Source organism: Cryptomeria japonica, chromosome 6 (genome assembly GCF_030272615.1).
Source record: "Cryptomeria japonica chromosome 6, Sugi_1.0, whole genome shotgun sequence".
NCBI lineage: Eukaryota > Viridiplantae > Streptophyta > Pinopsida > Cupressales > Cupressaceae > Cryptomeria > Cryptomeria japonica.
In genome coordinates this window covers 72247541-72262631 of record NC_081410.1, presented here as the reverse complement: position 1 = coordinate 72262631, position 15091 = coordinate 72247541, and the positions used below count along the sequence as shown (strand labels likewise).

The window sequence follows — 15091 nt, the reverse complement described above, 5'->3', positions numbered from 1 at the left end:
TTTGGAAAAGATGAGAATTCCAGCACACCTGATGGAGACTTGGATAAATAAGACTTTCAAGAAGGTGAATGCATTTGTGAAAGAATTAGTGAAGATATTTGATAAGGTCGTAAGTGCCCTTGAAAGAACTCAAGTCCTCATGGCAGCTTATGATTACTTTCGTTTACACCAAAGACTATAATATGCCTAGATTGCAAGCAATGAAGAAACTACCTAAACGAACTTTGGTGAATGGAGGAACATTGAGAGATGGACAATCCCTTGATTTCCAGTAGTGTTGTAGCTTGCTCCAAATGAGGAAGGTCATTTTCGAAGATATCAGCAGTGGATGCACCCAAGTCAACGGAGCAATAAAATTGATACATGATAAGATCGTAGAAGTAGATGAGATTATTCTTGAGAAGGAGATGAATGAAGGAATCCATATTGATGCCAATCAGTTAGCTGAAAGAGTGAAGATCATATTCTTTGGAGCAGATGAATCACCTTCTGAGTAACAGCTGGATGATATACACTCATTCACAATACTTGCTAGCAAGACTAGAGATTATGACCTAGGATGGGAGACAACTTTTGCCTCTGCTTTGGATGAAGTTAGCTACTTGGAAGAACAATTGAACCTGCCTACAGTTCCAATATTTGAGATTGAATTCATGGCGTCCAGATTCGTTGAATTCGCAACAAAAGAAAAGGAAAAGGGCAACAAGATTCTAGAAGATAGTTTGTTATGATCCTATGTAGCATCATTTTTTCTTATTGGAGGATTTTTCCTCGATGTTTGTGCCAAATGGATGTCACATTCCCATTGGCTGATATTATATAATTTGCAATCAGATTAGGTTTTTATTGTAACAAACCACAATTGGGGTTTAGGTGGCAAGATATTGGCCCTTGATTCTGATTTAATCTTGGCCATTCATTGTATTTGAGAGCACCATATAAGCTCAACTCATCTCATTTGTAAAGGATCAATTAGAAGAGTTTTGAAGATTTGTTGCTCGATGCTGCCAGAATTAATAAAATCGTTGAAGTGTTGGTGATTTATTGAGTTTCGGGGCATTTGCTTGTTTCTTCATCCTTTTACGAGAGAACTTAATATTTGAAAAGACAAAAAAAAATAGAGTCGAATTTGATTTAAGTATTTTAGATAAATGAAAAATGCATGTGCATGATTGATAGTGAAACTAAATGTTCATACTACTAGTACTCCATTGATGGTGAAGTATTTTGCATAGTTGACTGAACTCAGTTTAACTAAAGCTTAACTTCAATTACTATTCCATCATTTATATGCTTCATCTTGAAGGTATCCATGCTTGTGGTAGTGATTTGAAAATCCTCAAGCTACCCTTAGAAGATTGCACTAGCATTGTGGAGATGTCCATAACATGTGAAAGCAAAGCTTAGTTGAGCTCACTTGAAGTTGTCCATTGTCTTGCATTCTTAGCATTAGCATTAGCGTAGCATTCCTAAACCTTAGTACGAAAGAGCGATATAATAATATTCATCGAACTTGAATTGATGGAGAACAATTACATTAGTCACCTCGCAAGTGCAGCAAAATCTTGGAGTCATCTCAAGTGATCCTCACCATCTTCACCATTTGAGAAGTCTTCGTTCAAGAGAGGATAGAGTATTCAATATTGTATTCTATGTTCGATAGTACACGAAAACACCATCAACAGTTACCATTAACCTCCACTAGTATGGTGTGCAACTTACATTTTTTTCTATCTGGTTGTCGATCCTTTGAATCTATGGTTCACCATTTTGTAATTCATTGAATATTTAATTTTCAAGGTTTTTCATGATTCTTTATAAGTCATGACTTAATACCTGCAATTCCATTTTAACAATTTTTGGATGAAGTGACAACAATGTTAGAGATGAGATAGACAATTGATCAACAAAATCAATGTTCAGAGTTCAGACTATTAAAAACTGAGGAGATTTCCCTAAAACATACACAGATTATCTTACATGCATGGCACACAACCCTTTCACATGAATGAATGTATGGAACAAAGAATGCTTCAACTATTCTCATATGCAATTTGTACATATTCCATTAAACATCGATCTTTTCTATAAATTGGGAGAGTTCTGTTCACACAGATCAATGAAGTGCTTTTAAGATGGTAAACATCAGGTATGTTCATTGGACATGGCGACTCTTACATAACCATAAATTACAAATGCCTTTATGAAATTATACATTATTTATTCATTCATTTTATTGAATTGTGTGCTTTTATTTATAAACAACACATGTAGCTAAGTACAAGAAAAATACTATCAAGATTGCTGTCTATATATGTCAGACTCTAAAAATGGTTACTTTGTACCAAATATGATGCTATCCTAATGAAATACAATAAGATTAGGTATACCTTCAGCCATAACTTGCTTGATTATTTCGTCCTTTTCTTTAAGGAGGACAGAGGCATCGCTTTTCCTGCTTTGTTCTCGCCGGAGTGTATCTCTCTCCTTTGTTAGAGCGTAAACCTGAAAGTAAATACCATCATCAAACACAACAACGAAAACCCAAGTAATTTTTTGTGAATGCAAACAGTCTGCTAGAACCTAGGAGTGGACTGTTTTTGTAGAACCTAGAAAATAACAAAGCCACCTAAGAATCATTCAATATATATCAGCATATATAGTAATATCACAAACCTTGAGAAAATTATCAAGTCAGAAATGAAGCATTCATGATTCCTTACATTGGAACTGGAGATGTGCATGACTAATTTGCAGATAAACACAATTGCCTATTAGAAATGATAAGATCAAAACATTTATTTGGACACATTATTTATTGAGTTAGTTCACTTTTACCTTTATTTTCACATATGATTAGGCTGACACCTTGCCCCAAAACACACCTTTGCTTCTAAGCTTGTTCAATTGTTATTACCTAGTTGATGTCTTGTATTGAAATAAATTCTTCTTTGAAAAAGATTTTCATTTGAAATAGAAAAAAACAATAATAACAGCTCTTTTTGAATTGTTTATTAGTCTAAAATGTAGCCTTTTTTAGATTCATTCAAAGTTTCAAACACAAATTGCCACACATTTCAACAAGGTGAACATCCTTATTGTGCATTTGGGGGCAAAGCCCATCCATACTTTAAAGAGAGATGCATGAAGGCCATCAGAAACATCAATACCGAAGGATTTACAGGTGCTCCTGGAATCAGTTGTCAGATCCTATTAAATTTTGAAATTTACTCCTTATTAAAGCCTTTTGGGATCATTATGAGGTAACTGTAATAATCATCCACAGTTTTTATGCCAAACGTTTTAAGGGATGCCTCAATAGAGTATTGTAATAAACAATCGCATAATCTTGAACTTATCACATATATAAAAGATGCAAACATACATAAGAATTGCCCTCAATTTCTATTCATTAAGCTTGTGAAACAAAATAAGGGTTCTTCAGGTTATCATCATCAAACTTACAAATGCTTATTGGCCTAAGTCCACACAAACACACATCTAAAAATCAAGGAAATCTTTAGGTTGAGGTATAAATAGGAGTCACCAGCCTTAGCTCAAAATGGAACACTCTTCTTATAATATTTTAGGTAACTGTATTCGGCTCTTGCTTTTTCTGAGATATTTCTTCTTTGGCCCTTGCTTTTTCTAAGATATTTTCTTTGGGTCCCACTGTATGTCAACATTATTGGTATCTTCAGGTCACATATATCCTTCAACCTATCAGCATATCTATTGATCAGCTTCCTCCATTCAAGTATTCCTTAGATGCCCTTCTTCACCTTCTTCCCTTGAAGGTGGTAATCAACAACACTATCAACAAGGATATTTATAGAACAATACATTTAGATCACTTGGACATCTCTCCCATAGCCACTCCATCCCATGTTGGCTTTATATGCCAAGAATTTATTTCAGGTTGTAGATGCTATCATCATTCAGTGTAATGTCCCCTTTTCGGAGGACACTAAATTTTGCCCAATATACTTGTAGAATTATTGCAGTTATGTATTCAGTCTGCTGTACTAATTTGGACAGATTCAATTAGATGTTGTTTCGTTCTTTAAATGCACAGGTCTGCTGCTTATATCAATCTGATCTGCTACCTATACTCAGATATATATGTGTATGAGAATCCTTTCTATTGCATCAGGTCTGATTCTCTGGTTATTGATTTAATGTTTCCTCTTCTTTTCCTTCAATGCCTGCTTTATTATTGTTTCCAGATTTGTATTTGTGTTCTGATCTCTTTGATAAATGTTCATATCATTCTTCCAGATTTTCTTATAATTATGATTTAGGTCTGCTCCTAAATCTGCTTTTAATGCGTCAGAAATTTTGTTCTATTCCATAGATCCTCCCTTCTCAAATGAAAACTTTTCCACTTTATATCCTCCAATGTGAGGGAGAGTCACACCTCTTTTTAATGGTCACAACCTTTCACAATTACCACCCTTTGAATGGGTCATAAACTTTCATCATTGCTGCCCCTTTGAAAGGTCACTTCCTTATCTTCTTCCCATTAATGCTTCCTTAATTCCTTTGCTCCCTTCTTTCTTCCTTTCTCCCCTTTCTTTCCAGATGAAGTTCTCTTCTCTCTCTTTTATATCTCATGTTTGAGGGAGTCACAACTTTTCATTTCATGCCTTTTGATCATTCATTAAGTTAACTAAATTTTAATTATATTAATTTTATATTTATTCTTTTATATTATTTTAATTTATTATTATTATTTATTAATAAATCCTATTTCAACAAGGGGACATTACATTCAGTCTAACTATCTCCAACATCATTGATCAAATGGCTCGAGTATTCCCCTTGATAAGCTAAGGATGTGCTTCCACAAGTTACAAGTTGAGACCAAACTCCATACTATGCACAGAAAAAGAATCTATAGCCTTTATTTTCAAGTTGTCATACCAAATATAAGATCCTCCGGAGATGCCATTGTTTTTTGTATAGCAACTCAAGTGGTTCTTTATTTACTTTCTGCCAAAATCCTGCCTCTAGGTCTTGGCTATATTACTTTGGGATGTTGTCATTCAAAGTAACAGATCCTTATAGGGGACTCCCAAAGTTGCCAAACTTATTGCATTAGAAATGGTAAGTGCCCGTTAGATATAGTCAATTCTCAAGCTGATGAAGATAGACCACTAAGACTAGTATAGATATCTTAAGAACATCTATCCGAACGATGTCAAGACATATCAGTTTGAAGATGCCATTGATCTTAATATCGCATCTCCAGACTAATCTGTCTCAGCAACTTTCAGATAGATGTAATTAATAAATAGATGAAAAATAGACACAAAACTATTTTATACACTTGAGAATTTATTTATTTTACTCTCAAAGTATTATATTTACTAGTTACCACAAAGATACATTGACACAAATATTTGTTTTTATTTAAGAATTATTTTATTTTATCTACATTGTTTACTTTATTTTTCTTTAAAGAGCTATTCTTGGTAAGACGCTTATTACTTTTGTATGGAGCTTTTGATTTTACTTTTGGAAAAGCCACCATTCATTATTTTGGTAATTGTTTTGTTTTGTTTTTACTATGAATGGTAGTAAATCTTATATACTAACATGTTACATTTTGATGGTTTCATTTGTAGGTATTAATATGTATTTTTTAACTCTGATGTCTTAATATTTATAAATAAATATCGGCCTTGAATAGTTTTTCTTTCACAATCATGACATCAGATGCTTCTCCCCCTACTGCTGTAGTAGGTTATACCTCTTGACATAATGATGTTTCTCTTTGCGTGTTGCTACTAGAGTGTCCCAACTCCATTATTCTCAGTCTAGGTACAGTGGGCATGGTTCATTTGAGAATTGAAGGTCTACTTGTCTGTAGCCCCATTGACATTCAAACATTACTGTTTTTTTCTTTTCTACTAAAGGTTCATGGATCGTGGATGTTAAGTAAGGCTCTTGGGGGTGTACACCCAAGAATGTAGAATTCAGTCCCTTGGTTCCTTGGCATTTCCTAAGAACTTTATCACACATCCCAAATTGGCCTCCGTTCATGGTTATAGATGATGATGCCATTGAGAATTTTGGTCCAGCCCTTGCTATAGATATGTAGTTGTAGCCAACAATGTAGCAAACTGAGAGGGAGCTGGGGGGAGGGGGGGGAAGAGAGAATCAGTTTGCACAGCTTAAACACAAACTCAGATCCGATTATTAGCAATGAAAGCATAAAACATCACCACATCAATAACACACATAACACCAAGATTTTTGACATGGAAAACCCGGTTAAGAGAAAACCACGGTGGGAACCTACCCACAATGAGATAATACCCTATTAGGAATAAGTGAAATATTACAATAGGGAATGCACATGCATTCATCCGATTATTAGCAATGAAAGCATAAAACATGACCACATCAATAACACACATAACACCAAGATTTTTGACATGGAAAACCCGGTTATGAGAAAACCACAGTGGGAACCTACCCACAATGAGATAATACCCTATTAGGAATAAGTGAAATATTACAATAGGGAATGCACATGCATTCAGGCACACTGCCTAGAGCTCACTGCTCAAATACAAGAAGGGCTACAACCCTTAGGAAGGCTCACTGCCTTACAAGATTCGGAAAACAATCCGGATTACATGAACTGATGAAATAGCATCTCCCAATGCCAGGTTACAATTTCGGTTAAGCACACATACTCAAACTCTGCACTTCACACTTCTGCACACTCTTCGCACTTCTTTGCTTTTCTCCTCTACTTCTGAAAGATCAAAACAATATTCGCATACACAGATACATCTCTCAAATGAATATTACATGTATTTATACAATTCATCAACCTATATTTCAAGGTCGACTAAACCCTTAATACAAATTAAGGAATAATAACCTCACACACTACAACAACACATGCGGACCAACACAATGTCGGCTAAGACATGGTCTGGACCCAAATCACCACCGCAAACATGAAACACCTCCAAGAATTATGCCTCGATCATTCACAACACGCTACAATCACCATAAATGTTGCATAACACGAAGAACACCACCGGATCAAGAAAATGATCAATATTGTGCACAACGATCAATGCGGACCAACAACACGAATAGAACACGATCTAGAAACATCCACAAGCTACGTGAATCACCACATAAACAACCGCAACATCACCACTTACTAGAATCTTTATCATCATTATATCGAACCTCAAGAACATCAACTCAATTGACTGACAAACTAAAAGATTCACTTGCGGACTTCCAAATCACAAACCATCTGAATTGAGGACACACCTGAACGTCCCAAATACTCAACCAAATCCACAAACCAAGCTATAGCAATTCCGGAGCAATGCGGAGCACAAACCAGAATACCGAATAACATGAACAACTGAATAACAACCATAATACCAAACCACACAAATCGATCAAAAAATCATGTGGACCACTAAAACTTCTGTTGAATCAACTAGAGATACTTATCTCAAAACCCATTAAACTGCAACACATTAAACAAACCAACTCATTTAATCTAACAGAAGAATTATGTTGACATCAATGACAAAACATCATTCCAGCAAACTTCTCGACAATATCCAACAATCTCCCCCTTTGGCATTGATGGCAACATATGGATGTGAAAAACAATCAATGCAAAGAAAGAAGTCAACAACCCATAACTCTCAATAATCTCCCCCTGAGATCAACACGGGATATAGCAATTTTTCAAATGCTTCTCTCCCCCTTTGACAGCAATGCCAAAGACACATACAACACAAATCTTGATTCTCTCTCTCTTAGATAAACACACAAATCTGAACATTTGATCCACAACACTGACTACTCCCCCTGAGTAGCAGCCACACTCATCAATTCGGATCACAAGATATCTCTGTGAAGCTCACCGGACTGATGCAACTCCATGCATCTTAGTTCTCATCAAGAGGTGCAATCATCCTTAATCAGCTTAAATCCGGTCACCATAGGTGTACCAACAGGCTTTGCATCATCCAAACCAAACTTCTTCAACAATTCCTTCACATACTCTAGACTGAGATATGAAAATACCTTTATCTAACTGAGTAATTTGCAATCCCAAAAAGAATTTCATCTCACCAATCATAGACATTTCAAACTCATTATGCATATCATCAGCAAACTTCTTCCACAAACTATCATTTCCACCAAAGATAATGTCATCAACAAAAACTTCAACAATCAAGATGTTATCATTATCAATTTTGATGTACAGATTCATGTCAGCAGTACCTTTATTGAATTTAAGCTTCATCAAATACCTATCCAATCTAGCATACCAGGCTCTTGGGGCTTGCTTCAATCCATACAATGCTTTCTTCAATATGCAAACCATATCCTTTTCTTTTGTCAACTAAAATCCATCAAGTTGCTCAATGTAGACCTCTTCTTCCAGCTCACCATTTAGAAAGGCTGACTTGACATCCATCTGATACAATTTGAAATCTTTGTAAGCAGCATAAGCAAGAAATAGTCTAACAGCTTCAATTCTAGCTACCGAAGCAAAAGTCTCCCCAAAATCAATACCTTCCATCTAAGAATAACTCTTACAAACAAGTCTTTCTTTATTCTTAACTTCACCTTGCTCATTCAATTTATTCCAAAACACCCATTTAGTTCCAATTACATTCTTACCCTTAGGTCTAGGAACAAGAATCCATGTATTATTCTTTTCAATCTGATTCAGTTCTTCTTCCATAGCTTTAACCCAATTTTCATCTTTACAAGCTTCATCAACATCTTTAGATTCAATCTTAGAAATCAAGCAATACTCTTTGGCAACTCTTCTCCTAGTCATCACACCTCTATTCTTGTCACCAATTATTTGATTTTCTGAATGATTCAATCTTACATACCTAGGAGTCTTAGGATTTTCATGATTTTCAGACTCTTGACCTCTTTCTATACTAGCATTTGCACCTTCTCCTTCATTCTCAGGCTTTTTTGGAACAGTCTGCACTTGGTTTTGGGTCTACACTTGCTTCTCTTTATTAGCACTGACATCTTGATCATCTGAATCATATCCGCAAGATCTGATCGGTCTCTCATTTCCTTCATCAACCTTCACATTAGCACTTTCAACTATCTTTCTCAATCTCTTATTATAACATCGGTAGGCCTTACTCTTAGTAGAATAACCAAGAAAGATTCCTTCATCACTTCTAGCATCAAACTTCCCTAGATCTTCATCTCTTTTGATATAGCATTTACTACCAAAAATTCTGAAATATCTAACTGTATGAGCATGACCAAACCATAACTCATAAGGAGTCTTACCAATATCACTTTTTACATGAACTCGGTTGAAAGTATACACTGCAGTACTCACAGCTTCTCTCCAATAGATATGCGGAACATTTCCTTCAATCATCATGGTTCTAGCAGCTTCCTGAACTATCCTATTCTTCCTCTCCACAACACCATTCTACTGAGGAGTCCGCGGAGCAGATAACTATCTCTTCACCCCATGCTCTTCACAAAAAGATTTGAACTCACCGGAGGTAAATTCACCACCTCTGTCAAATCTCAGACATTTCAGCTTCAGACCAGTTTATGTCTCAACCATCGCTTTGAAAATCTTGAACTTCTCCAATGCTTCAGACTTATCCCTTAAAAAAGTAACCCACATCATCCTTGAATAGTCATCAATCAGCAAAATGAAATACCTGTCACCCTACAAGCTTCTCACTCTAAAGGGACCACACAAATCAGTATGCACAAGATCCAATATTCCATTAGAAGTATATTGTTTGGTTTTGAAAGAAACTCTTATCTACTTCCCTAACTGACATTCCTTACATACTGGATTAGAAGGCTTTACAATCTTAAGTAGATCTCTCACTACTTAAGTGGAACTTATCTCAACCATGCAATCAAAATTCACATGACACATCCTTCTATGTCATAACCAACTTTCATCAATTTGAGCAATCAAACAACTTTTACCACCAACATTCAAGTGAAAGATATTACCTTTAGTCTTTGTACCTGATGCAATCTCAATTCTGGAGCTACTCAAGATCTTACATTTTTCATTCTTGAATTGCAAATCATAACCCTTATCAACCATCTATCCAACACTCAAAAGATTATGCTTTAGACCTTCAACATACAAAACATCATCAATGTTATGCTTACCATCAAGAAAAATAGAACCTCTACCACGGATTATACTAGCTTTGTCATCTCCAAACCTTACTACACCACCATCATACTTTTCCATACTCACAAACTTACTCTTATCACATGTCATATGATGAGAGCAACCACTGTTAATAACCCATTCATCTTTCTCTTCAACAATGTAGCTAGTAGAATCAGCAGTCACCGGATCATCTTCCTTGATAGCAATGAACACCCATTCATCTCCTGAATTTCCCTTCTCAAACTCATCATCTGTCACACCTTCATCAGCAGCAAAATAACACTTATTCTGATATTTAGGCTTATATGGCTTCGATGGCTTCTTAGGATTTCTATCTCTTTTCGGACACCTTGAGGCAAAATGTCCTATCTTATTGCATGAAAAACATATAAGAGGTAACTTACCGGCACCTTTAAGTAATCTTCTAGCAATCACGACTTCAAGCTCTTCAAGCTCTCTCATCTCTTTCTCATATCTAGACACCCTTGTAGAACTTTCTCCCGGATCATATTTCTGCTTCCCGGATACAGTAGCTTTGAATGCAGATTCAGACTTAGGAGGGGCTTCACCGAATTCACTCAACTCAAAAGCAGCAAGATTTCCAATCAGCATGTCTCTAGTCACATCTATCACAGTCCGTATCTCTTCAATAGCAGCAACTTTGTGCTTGTAAGCAGAAGGCAAGGATCTCGACACCTTAGCACCAATCTCAGATTCTTCCAATACTCCATCGGCACATCTGATATTCAACACCAGCTCATTAACTTTCTGCATAAAGGAGGTAATGTTCTCATCTTCGCCCATCTTCACATCTCATACTTTCCTTTCAAGCTCTGCAACTTAGCAACTTTCACATGACTATCACCTTCATACAAAGTCTCTAGCTTCTTCCAAATCTCATGAGCAGTCTGCAAATCCATCACATTAGTCATCTTAGAATCAAACAAAGCACTCAACAATGCTTCCTTGCCCTAATATTGAATTCAGCTTCCTTAATCTCATCCAAAGATGTAGGACCATTCTGAGGAACATTATACACATTCTTAGTAATCTTCCAATAGTCTTCACCGATGCATCTCAAATGACATTCCATCTGGTTCTTCCACAGACTATAATTTGTTCCATCAAACCTCGGACTATCCTTCTTGAAAGCAAAGGTTGCCATCCCGGATCTCCTCAAGCGATCAAGCTTCTTTCAGAAGATCTAGCTCTGAGACCAATTATAGGCGATAATGCAGCAAACTGAGAGAGGAGGGTGAATCAGTTTGCACACAAACTTTACTTTAACACAAATTCAAATCTGATCATTAGCAATGAAAACATAAAACATCACCACATCAATAACACACATAACACCAAGATATTTGACGTGGAAAACCCGGTTAAGGGAAAAACCACAGTGGGAACCTACCCACAAAGAGATAATACCCTATTAGAAATAAGTGAAATATTACAATGGGGAATGCACATGCATCCAGGCACACTGCCTAGAGCTCACTACTCAAATACAAAAAGGGCTACAACCCTTAGGAAGGCTCGTTGCCTTACAAGATTCGGACAACAGTCTGGATTACAAGAACTCATGAAATAGCATCTCCCAATGCCAAGTTACAGTTCCTGTTAAGCACACATACTAAAACTCTGCACTTTCACACTTCTGCACACTCTTCGCACTTCTTTGTTTTTCTCCTCTACTTTTGAAAGATCAAAACAATATTCGCATACACAAATACATCTCTCAAATGAATATTACATGTATTTATACAATTCATCAACCTATATTTGAAGGTCAGCTAAACCCTTAATAAATAATAACCTCACACACTACAACAACACATGCGGACCAAAACAATGTCGGTTAAGACATGGTCTGAACCCAAATTACCAACGCAAACATGAAACACCTCCAAGAATTATGCCTTGATCATCCGCAACACGCTACAATCATCATAAATGTAGCATAACACGAAGAACACCACCGGATCAAGAAAATGGTCAATATCACACACAACGATCAATGCGGACCAACAATACGGATAGAACACAATCTAGAAACATCCACAAGCAACGTGAATCACCACAGAAACATCGCAACATCACCACTTACTAGAATCTTTATCATCATTATACCGAACCTCAAAAACATCAACTCAACTGACTAACAAACTAAAAGATTCACTTGCGGACTTCCAAATCACGAACCATCTGAATTGAGGACACACCTGAACATCCCAAACACTCAGTCAAATCCGCAAACCAAGATATAGCAATTCCGGAGCAATGTGGAGCACAAACTAGAATACCGAATAACATGAACAACTAAACAACAACCATAATACCAGATCACACAATTCGATCAAAACATCATGCGGACCACTGAAACTTCTGCTTATTCAGCTAGAGATACTTATCTCAAAACCCATTAAACCACAACAACTCATCTGCAACACGCTGACCAAACCAACTTATTTAATCTGACTGCAACACTAGAATACACGGAAGAATATGTTGACATCAATGACAAAACATCATTCCAGCAAACTTCTCAACAATATCCAACAGTAGCATTGTTGGTCTTATGTCTTGATCTCCCCCTTTAACCTTCATCGGCTCCATACTTCGCTAAAGGGTTCTCCCCTCACATGGCTATTAGTATTTGTACTTGTATTTAGTTCTCATGGTTCCAGATTTAACTGCATCAGGTTCATCCATCTTGTTGCATTTACATTTCTCTGGAGCTTAATGCTCAATTTATTTACTTTTAAACTAGAGGCTCTACCCATGCATTTCTTTATTGAAACTTGAATGACTAAGTACCAAAAGTATAAAAGAAATAGCATAAGCAGACATGTACGTTAAAACATCAACAACAAAATATATTACATTTCCCAAAAAACACCATATATAATACTTACCTTAAGTTTTGCTTAGCTGCATATAGATGACACTATAATGGATGTGGACTATACATCATGGACAGAATTAACACCCTATAATGAGAAGTGCACAAGACACCATAGCCTCAACTCTCACAGCCACGTGTGCTTGTGCACCCAGGAACAGAGACAGTCAAACCCACATTTTCCACCATAAATGTACAAATTGCATATATGTTAACAATTAATGTTTCAAGTTTTAATAGAGACTGATAATAACACTATTTGTGAATAATACAATCAACATGCAAGAAAAAGGAGCTAATAGGTAGCATTTCTAAAATTATTCACAAGATCAAGGAACACGTTACTATCAATTAGAGACATGATATTTCCACAATCCATCTAAATCAATTGTAATGCTTCTGCCACAAAACTGTACAGTTTTCTACCAGAAACATTACAATTGACATTGCTATCGCCTAACAGACTTATATGCTTCCATCATAAATTAATACTGCAATTGAAATCCTAATTTGCTAAGTGATATTCACTTCAAGTTTCTTATACAACACTTAATGAATGAAAAATGTACCATATATTTTAAGTTATACATGTATCCTTATAACTTATAAGCCCAGCTCTTTGGTGAATCCTTAAGAAAGCTGCATGGTGCAAACCTTTTAACTGATCATTCAGGCAGCCTGCATCATTTTCTCAGCATTAGCGTAGAGAAATAGATACAAACTGGTCCAGATCCACGTGATCTGTGATCTTTTGGATTTTATTACAAACCCTTATGGGACTGGTCAAAACAAAAAAGAAAAAGACGGTGAATACTAAGTAGATTTGTAATGTCCCCACTTTGAAATAGAATTTAATGGTAACTTATAATAAAATTAAAATTCAGAAGAATAAAAATAAAATTAAAAATTAAAATATAAAAAAATAGAATTAAATATAATTAAAATTTAATTAAGTTAATGAATGGTCAAAAGAGATGGAACGAAAAGTTGTGACTCACTCAAACATGAGATATAAAAGGGAGAGGAGAACGTCATTTGAGGGGGATAATTTGGGAATCAGAAGTGCAGATCTGATTGTGAAAGGTTGTGTCCGTTTCAAAGAGCAGAGTTGCACTCTTCCAAAGGGTGCTAATGGTGAAAGGGTTTGTCTCTTGCCAAAGGGCATATATTGTTGAGACATGGACCAGCTAGGACTTGAACCTAGGACCTTCCATCACTTGCTGGAGTGCTCTACCACTGAGCTACTGGCCCCTCTTGGACCAGTCCATCATCGGTCCAGGTGTGGCGTATTTCCAACACCAACACCCCCCCTTAAGCCACACCTCTCGTATGCTTGGGGCTCCTAGCCTGGACCTGGCTCTGATACCATGTTGAGACATGGACCAGCTAGGACTTGAACCTAGGACCTTCCATCACTGCTGGAGTGCTCTACCACTGAGCTACTGGCTCCTCTTGGACCAGTCCATCGTCGGTCCGGGTGTGGCTTATTTCCAACACCAACATATATGATGAAGAAGTGTGACCTCTCCCTCACATTGAGAGATATAAAGGAAAAGAATCAAACGCATCCAGGGGCATCACCATGGATCAGATTGGATCAGAACTGTTATTAAGTTACAGGCAGCAACATCCTTGTTCTTGGTAGGACACGAAGGGGAAGGACATGGATTTACGTTTAGAATAATATCGATCAGCAAGAAGAAGAAGAATAGAAGCAAGGTTACAGTCATTCACACAACAGTCTGAATTCTATGATAATATATTAATTTATCGTGAAATGAGAATATGCATTAGCAGACCCAAGGGAGCATAAAATAAATATATATAGAGATCGAAATTGCTGTCTAAGACAAACACCAAACCGTAAATAATGTTAATGATAATTTGATTAATTTGCTATCTAACCGATACCGGGAATGCATGGTTTATTATCATGTGACAGCGAATTGATTAAGAGAATAATCGGTGGCTAATAGATGTGAAAGGGTGCAAGGAAAGTG

General features: G+C 36.4%; 1 protein-coding gene and 1 non-coding gene across 3 annotated transcripts in view; both read right to left on the bottom strand.

The window, feature by feature from the left end:
• Positions 1 to 15091, bottom strand: part of LOC131064197 (golgin candidate 5) — a 98761-nt gene that overhangs the window by 68159 nt on the left and 15511 nt on the right. For both annotated transcript variants that reach the window (XM_057998249.2, XM_057998250.2), the window contains exon 6: positions 2391 to 2505. In XM_057998249.2, coding sequence (XP_057854232.2) covers positions 2391 to 2505 — 115 coding nt within the window. The remainder of the gene's footprint in view (positions 1 to 2390; positions 2506 to 15091) is intronic.
• Positions 14470 to 14541, bottom strand: TRNAT-AGU (transfer RNA threonine (anticodon AGU)). Its single transcript has one exon. It is a non-coding gene; the product is annotated as a tRNA-Thr (tRNA).